General features: G+C 42.1%; 1 protein-coding gene across 1 annotated transcript in view; it reads right to left on the bottom strand.

The window, feature by feature from the left end:
- Positions 1 to 6,083: 6,083 nt before the first annotated feature.
- Positions 6,084 to 8,013, bottom strand: part of BTNL2 (butyrophilin like 2) — a gene marked incomplete at both ends in the record, with an annotated part of 28,182 nt that continues 26,252 nt past the window's right edge. Inside the window, 2 exon segments of the mRNA XM_079781656.1 lie at positions 6,084 to 6,127; positions 6,130 to 6,536. Of these exon segments, the coding sequence (XP_079637782.1) occupies positions 6,084 to 6,127; positions 6,130 to 6,536 (451 nt within the window).

Raw genomic sequence — 8,013 nt, 5'->3', positions numbered from 1 at the left:
AGAGGAATGATCATATTTAATCTGAACATTCTAAAAATTGATGAAAGTACTGAAACCTAAGACTCCTGTGAATACAGAGTGGACATATATCAGTGAATGTGGAACAGGGTCCAAGCATCTTTTCTCAGTTCTCAGTGTTTGACTGATGCAGGTGGACTGGAAACCTTTTATAGAAATGGTAAGATCATATAGGTAGTTGGATATATAGATTGGTACATAGATAGAGTGATATATAGATAGAGGTAAGCAAATGACCACCCACCTACAAGATGTCCATGTGTTAATTCCCAGAATATATGAGTATGTTAGGTTACATGGCATAGGAGAATTAAAGTAGCAGGTTATTAATATTGCTAACCATCTTACTTCTCTTGCCATAAGTAGCCCTCTGAGAAAGACCACATGGCAAGGAATTGAGGCTTTCTGCCAACAACCTATGCGTAAGACACTTTGGCAGCACATCTTTAGCACTGGAGAAGCCTTCAAATGACTACAACCATGGTCAACAGGTTGACTGCAATCTCAAGAGAGACCTTAAACTAGATCCACCTGGCTAAGCCACTCCTAAATTCCTTTCTTCAGACTAACTTGGTCTAAACAAGCTAAACAGATGCCTGATGGCTCTTTTAACTTTGTCCCACAAATGTTTGTTGTCTTGAGCTGCTAAATTTGGGTGTAATTTATTATGCATCAATAGGTACCGTAATATAGTTAAGGTTGGCAAATAAATAAATTCATGATGAATGAAGTTGGTCATCTTTAACACCATGCCCTCTAAGCATTACTTTGTAAACAAACAATTGGGGTATATTTAGAATGTAAATGCAACAAGAACTCCTATAGACTGCCTGTAGGGTGCAAATTATTATAGCCACTTTTGAAAACTGTTCAGTAGTATCTACTAAAACTAAACATAGTCTAGCTAAAACATCAACTCCACTCCCAGATTAACACACAACAAAAGCTGATGCATATGCTTACAATAGATACACACATGAATATTCACAGCACTGTACTGATAAAAACAGAACAAAGGACATAAACCCAATGCTCACGCACAGTAACACAGACAAATAATTGTAGAATATTTATATGATGGAATACTCTATAGCAGTAAGAGACACAGGCCCTGTGAGCCTCGGTGCCTGAGCCCTCCAGGGAGTCTCAGAGAGAACAACCCTCCTGCCAAGCCCACAGCTATAACCACAGTCCTCACATGACTCAGAGCCTAGACCCTTTGGTGAGAGCAAAAATGGGGAGACCAAGAAACAACCCCCAAAGAAAAAAAAGGAGTCACCAGAAAAGAAACTAAATGAAATGGAGGCATGCAATATGTCAGAAAAAGAATTCAGAGTAAGGGTCATACAGTTTCTAAACTGGCTGGATGGGAAAATCATCAACATATGTAAGAATCAAGGGGAAATAAAGAATGATATAGCGACAATAAATATGCAATGGAAGGTTTCAATAGTAGACTAGAAGAAGTGGAGGACCGAATTAGTGAATTAGAAGATGGGGTAGTAAAACACACCCAATCTGAACAGCAATTTTAGAAAAAAACTTAGAAAGCAGGAGGAGAGACTAAGGAAGCTTTGGGACAACGTGAAACAAAGTAACATACATATAATAAGGGTGCCAGAATGACAAGAAGAGGAGCAAGGATTAGAAAACCTATTTGAAGAATAATGACAGAAAACTTCCCTGATTTGGGGAAGAAAAAAGTCACACAAGCACAGTAAGTCCCAAACAAGATGAACCCAAAGAGATCCACACCAAGACATGTTGTAATTACAATGGCAAATGTTAATGACAAAGAGAGAATCTTAAAGTCTTCAAGAGAGAGACAGAGAGTTACCTACAAGGGGATCTGTAGGTAACTCAACAGACACACATCAGGCCAGAAGGGAATAGAATGAAGTACACAAAGTGATGCAAAAAAAGGGACTGATTCCAAGAATACTCTATCCTGCAAGGCTATCATTTAAAATTGAAGGAGAAACCAGGAGCTTCACAAACAAACAAACAAAAAGGCTAATAGAGTTTATTACTACCAAGCCAACAATGCAAGAAATGCTAAAGGGACTGTTGTAAAAAGAAGAAATAGAACAGGAAGAAGGAATACAGGCACAAGGAATAAAAATGGCTACAATCAAGTAGCTATCAATAATAACCTTAAATGTAAATGGATTAAATGCTCCAATCAAAAGATATAGAGATGCTGAATAGCTAAGAAAACATCAACCACATATATGCTGTCTATAAGAGACCCACCTCAGAACAAGGGACTCACACAGACAGAAAGTGAAGGAATATAAAAATAACTTTCAGGCAAATGGAAATGAAATAAAAGCTGGGGTAGCAATACTTATATCTGACAAAATAGACCTCAAAGTAAAGGCCATAACAAGAGATAAGGAAGGCCACCTCATAATAGTAATGGGATAATTACAGCAAGAGGATATAACTCTGGCAAATATATATGCACCCAATACAGGAGTACCTAAACACATAAAAAAAACTTCTGGAAGATATAAAGGGAGAGATTGACAGCAATACAATCATAGTAGTAGACTTTAACACCCCATTGACATCACTGGATAAATCCTTTAGACAAAATAACAACAAAGAAACATCAATCCTAAATGATTCACTATATCAGATGGACTTAATTGACATCTTCAGAACATTTCACCCTAAAGCTACTGAATATACATTCAAGTGCACATAGGACATTTTCAAAGATAGACCACATATTGGGTCACAGGCAAAGTTTCTCCACATTCAAGAAGATTGAAGTCATATCAAGCATCTTCTCAGATCACAATGGCAAAATCCTATATAATAAAGAGGTAATATGCAAATTGACCATCATGCCCTTGCACAAGATGGCCACCCCATGTAGTCACAAGATGGCCGCCCCCATGTGGTCACAAGATGGCCACCACAAGATGGCCAGCAGGGGAAGGCAGTTTTGGGCAATCAGGCCAGCAGGGGAGGGCAGTTGGGGGTGACCAGGCTGGCAGGGGAGGTCAGTTGGGGGCAACCGGGCCAGCAGGGGAGCAATTAGGCATTGATCAGGCTGGCAGGGGAGTGGTTAGCGGGTGATCAGGCTGGCAGGCAGAAGTGGCTAGGGTCAATCATGTAGGCAGGCAGGCAAGTGGTTGGGAGCCAGCAATCCTGAGTTGTGAGAGGGATGTCCGACTGCCCGTTTAGTCCCCATCCCCATGGGATCGGGCCTAAATGGGCAGTCAGACATCCCTCGAGGGGTCCCAGGTTGGAGAAGGTGCAGGCTGGGTTGAGGGACACCCCCCCCCCCATGCATGAATTTCATGCACTGGGCCTCTAGTACTTAAATTATATATATATATATATATATATATATATATATATATATATATATATATAATTTTTAAAAACAAAAATTCTGAATCAATATTAGTTCATTACTTGTGACAAATAAACCACACTACTGTAAGATATGAATAATGAGAAAGCAGTGAAGGATATAAGAACACTCTCTTTACTATCTTTTCCATTTTTCTGTAAATCTAAAACTATTCTATAAAATCCTAATAAAAGAGTAATATGCAAATTGACCATACCTCCACTACACCCACAAGCCATGCCCACCAGCCAATCAGGAGGGAGTATGCAAATTAACCCAACCAAGATGGCTGCAGCCACAGATCGAGCAGGAGGCTTGGGTTTCCCCGGCAATGGAGGTGTGCCTGGGGCCACCTGACATGAACTACAGAGCAATCTGCAGATGGCTGCTATTTGTGCTGGTGTTGGAGGTGCCTGGGAGAAGCCACGCTGCCAACCAAGGCCAGCTACCACTAGTCTCAGGCCTGGGGCCATTTAGTGAGAATGCTGCAGGCGGAGGCCAGATGCTACCAGTTTGAGATTTTAGGAAAGTCTGCAGTGTAAGCCAAGGCAGGCCAGTTGTATGGAAAAGCCAGCAGAAAGAGCTTGGGTTGGGCCTGAAAATTGGTTGTGGCAGGGACTCAGGGAATCACCAGGGTGAGGTGAACAGTGTGAGCCAGGTTGATGGAGAATCAGATGTCACCTGCCTGCTGGCTCTGTGGGGTGAGGGCTCAGAAAAGGAACAATTGCCTCTGCCAGCACTTCTATCTGGGAGAAAGTTCCCCTCCAGCTCTCACCCCAATGCCAGACAATTCAATTCCTCCTTGTATGCCCCTGGCATCTTTTTGAGTTGCTATCTCAGGACTGGAACTCAGAGTGAGTGAGTCTAAGTCTGTGCATGGGCCCTTTAAGAGGAATACCTGGGACTCCAGCAGCCTTTTGTCTTACTCAGCCACAATTCCCGCAGGTTTTTAAAGGCTGAAGTTATGGAGACTTCTATTCCTGGCATTGGAACCCTGGGCTTGGGGGCCTGGTCGGGTGCTGGGACCCCTCACACCTCAGGGGGAACTTCCCCAGCTGAGATATCCCTCCTGTTTTTATCCACCACGCATGGGTGTGGGATCAGCCCATTCCACTTCTCTGCCTCTCCTACCAGTCTTGATGTGGCTATATCTTTAGTTGTAAGGTTTATATTCCACTACATTTCAGGTGGTTCTGTAATTTAGTTGTAATTTTGAATGCCACATTTATCTATGCCACTTTCTTGCCCGGAACTCCCTCCACCTTTTGGATATATTTATAGCAGCTCAAATAAACTAAGACAGCTTTTTGGATCTGAAATTTAGAATATATTTTTAGCTCTGTTTTCTCAAACCTTTAAACAAAAATCTCTTCAAGGACTCCAATTACTTTTGTATTAGATCCTTTAAATTTTTCCCACAGCTCACCAATACTCTTCATTTTCTTAAAAATGTATATTGAATTTTATTAAGGTAATATTTGTTAATAAAATTAGGTAGGTTCCACGGGTACAGTTCCATAACACATCATCTGTATGCTTTATTGTGGGTTCACCACCCACAGCCAAGTCTTCTTCCATCACATTTTATCTCCCCTTTACCCCCTTCTATCTCCCCACACCCCCGTTTCCCTCTGGTAATCACCATACTGTTGTCAGTGTCTATAAGTTTTTTAAAAAATTAATTTTTCTCTCTGTCTTAAATTTGGGATGGTTTCTATACCTTCAAGCTCACTAATAATTTATTTTTGCAATGGCTTATCTGCTGTTAATCCCATCCAATGTAATTTTCATCTCACACATTGTAGTTTCTCTCTTCAGAAGCTCAATTTGGGTCACATATAGGTAGTGTGACTTTTTTTTATCTCTGCCGGTGGTCACACTGAGAATTCCCAAGAGTATAAAGTGGCCATTCCCTTATTAGTACCTTAGGCAAAGTCATTTCTCTTTCCTTCAACAAGATAAATGCCTCTGACTTCACTCTGGCCTCCAGGCTCCATCATGTTGCCATCATCACATTTGTTAGGATTAGATTGTGATTGATGTTTAGTTTTCTTTCCTCAAATTATTCTTGCATTTAAGATATAGATCAGCTTGTTATAAAATTGTAGTTTCACTTTTCTCCTTTAACATTAGAAAACACAGTCTGTCATTTTTATGCAGTACTGGTATTGAGAAATGTGAAGAGGTTTATCTAAATTTTTATTCCTTTGAATATTGTGTTAGCAAAGCTACTCAACATGTGGGCCACAGACAAGTGCCTCCATATAAACTTTCTTACCAGTTGTTTCTGAGACAAATACAGACAGAGAGTATATTATAACACTTTTAGAGCAAATTGACAGAATAATTTTAGGTATATTGAATCTAATAATAATTACCACTTGTAATCGTGTGTCTATTTTTTATTCACTTCATTTTGTAGTAATTCATTTTAGAAAATCATCAGTCTGTGATACATTATATATAAATCAAGAAACAACATTTATAGCAATAAGCAAAAAAATATATACTTCTCTGGAGGTTGTTTAAGAAACTCTGCTTGATATGGCCAGACACTCTGCTATGCAGACTTACAGGGCCTTAGGCCAAGAGGCTTCAAAATCAGTGGCTTGGGGCCACCCTTCAGGACTGGAATCCTAGCAGCATTACAGAGAATGGGCTACTGTCTTCAAGGTATAGGGTTTTCCCTCTAAGTCACTTAATATTGAGCAGATGGGGAAAGCTCTACGGATTCCAGTTTGAATAAGGACACAGTGACCCAGAGAAGCTGGGCTGGGTGAAGGAAAAGATGTGGGTACCAGCAGTCATGTTGTAGAAAGAAATGTCACCGTCCTCACAATCCAAAAAAATCACAATCTTTTGTGGACACTTTTCTATCAGGAGACGCTCTGCTAGAGAAATTGCTTGGAGACAACAGGTGAGAGCCCTGTAGTCACATCCCTTCTTCTCTAAGACTCTGAATTGTAATCCACCGCTGTCTGCGGGCTCCTCAAAAATGCCTAGGGTCCACTCATCAGTGCCCTCAGTGTCCACCTCCCAGTAACATCTCCCTGAAGTGAAGCCTTCCATAGTAAGTCTGATGAGGTTGCCGTTTCCTTGCTTGTTACTAAGAGAGGGTCCGGTGTTTCCGCTCTCAAGGTCTCTGTTCTCTCTGCGTCAGAATTGTTCTGGATAAAACTTTTAAGATTTAGCGTCACAGGGGTTGGAAGAAAATAAAGGGAAGGACAACACTGTACATTTCAGACACCTGCTGTACCGGGGACCATAAACCAGCGAACGTGGGCCGCGTGGTGAAAGACCGCTCCTCTGACTGTGTGTTGGGGGGGTGGGAGTAGGGGGGGTAGCTGTGCTCTCCTGGGGTGCGATGCTACTCATCTGGTCTTATCTCATCCATGCCACTGCCCGTGTTTTGGAGGAGTGTCAGAGTGAGCCAGGGACTTGCGGTGTTCGCTTGAGAATAATGCTCTTCCCGTGTTTTCTGCAAATCAGACCTACAGTCCTTAATGAGTAACAGGCTCCATGAGGGCTGACCTCTTTAAAGAGAGAAGCCGAGTTACTCTTGCCATTTTGAGCACTTTTTACTGGTTAGGGGTCTCCTCGCGAAGGGGCTGCACGAATTTCTGTTTCAGAACCGAGTGGATTCCACAGAGGAGAAAGCTGGGCCAACAGATAAAGGCAGAAGCACAACCAGAGTAGCTAATTTCAGCAGCAAGTTTCAGTTCAGGCTAACATTTACTGACCTCATGTTCTTCCCTCTCTTTACCAGAATAATGCTGCCTCCATCTTCAACTAGGCATTGATGTTAGGAAGGGAAAGGGGGGCGTGGTTAAAAGAGAGCCAAAAAGATAAATAAAGAACCTCTCACCAAGGTCGAACTGTTCCTTCCTCCAGTCTGAAAAAGAGCAATACAAATAGAGATCAAGATGGACACACAGCCAGGGAATGAGAAGGAGGCGGATGCTTCCTCCTCTAAGCCCCTCACTCTGGTAGAGTCCAGAAACTACGGGACACACATAAGCTTTCCGTGCCCTGTCTCAGGTTAGGAACCATCACCTAGTTCATCCGGATGCTGGGGGAAGAAGCTCCCCCAGCCTGAGCCAGGTTAGGGGACACCTGCAGAGGGTCCGGTGTTCCAGGTGCCTATGCTCTTAAGACCTCTATGGCCCTCCCCAGTGAGGACCAGACCTGTTAAATGTCCTTCATTTTATTTTATTTTGGGGGTTTTCTCTGCCTGTGACCTCCTCAAATGTGAGCTTAAGCTTGTGACTAAGGTCTTTAAACTGACCCCTGTTATTTTGACCCCTGTAATCAGTTTTAATGTTTTTTTCCAGAGACAGATCACTGCATTTGCTTCTGCTCATGGCCACTCCTCTTATAATAAGACCTGTGGTGTTATTTAAAGGTTGGATATTATCATCGAGTCTTAGGAGGACAGGCAAATAAAGACATGGCCATGATTCTCTACAGCAGCAGGTTTATGATCTCTCGCTGAACTTCCCTCCTGGAACAAGTATAGCTCTGATATAGAGAATCTATGAATACAGGGGTCCCGAGAAATAACTGAAATCATGCATTCCAAACTCTTTGCCTTAGAGGTAAGGAGACTGCGGCCAAGACAGAGAATGACC

This window comes from Cnephaeus nilssonii, assembly GCF_951640355.1.
Source record: "Cnephaeus nilssonii genome assembly, chromosome: 9".
NCBI lineage: Eukaryota > Metazoa > Chordata > Mammalia > Chiroptera > Vespertilionidae > Cnephaeus > Cnephaeus nilssonii.
The sequence above is the reverse complement of the archived record's forward strand: the minus strand, read 5'-3'. Positions and strand labels throughout refer to the sequence as shown.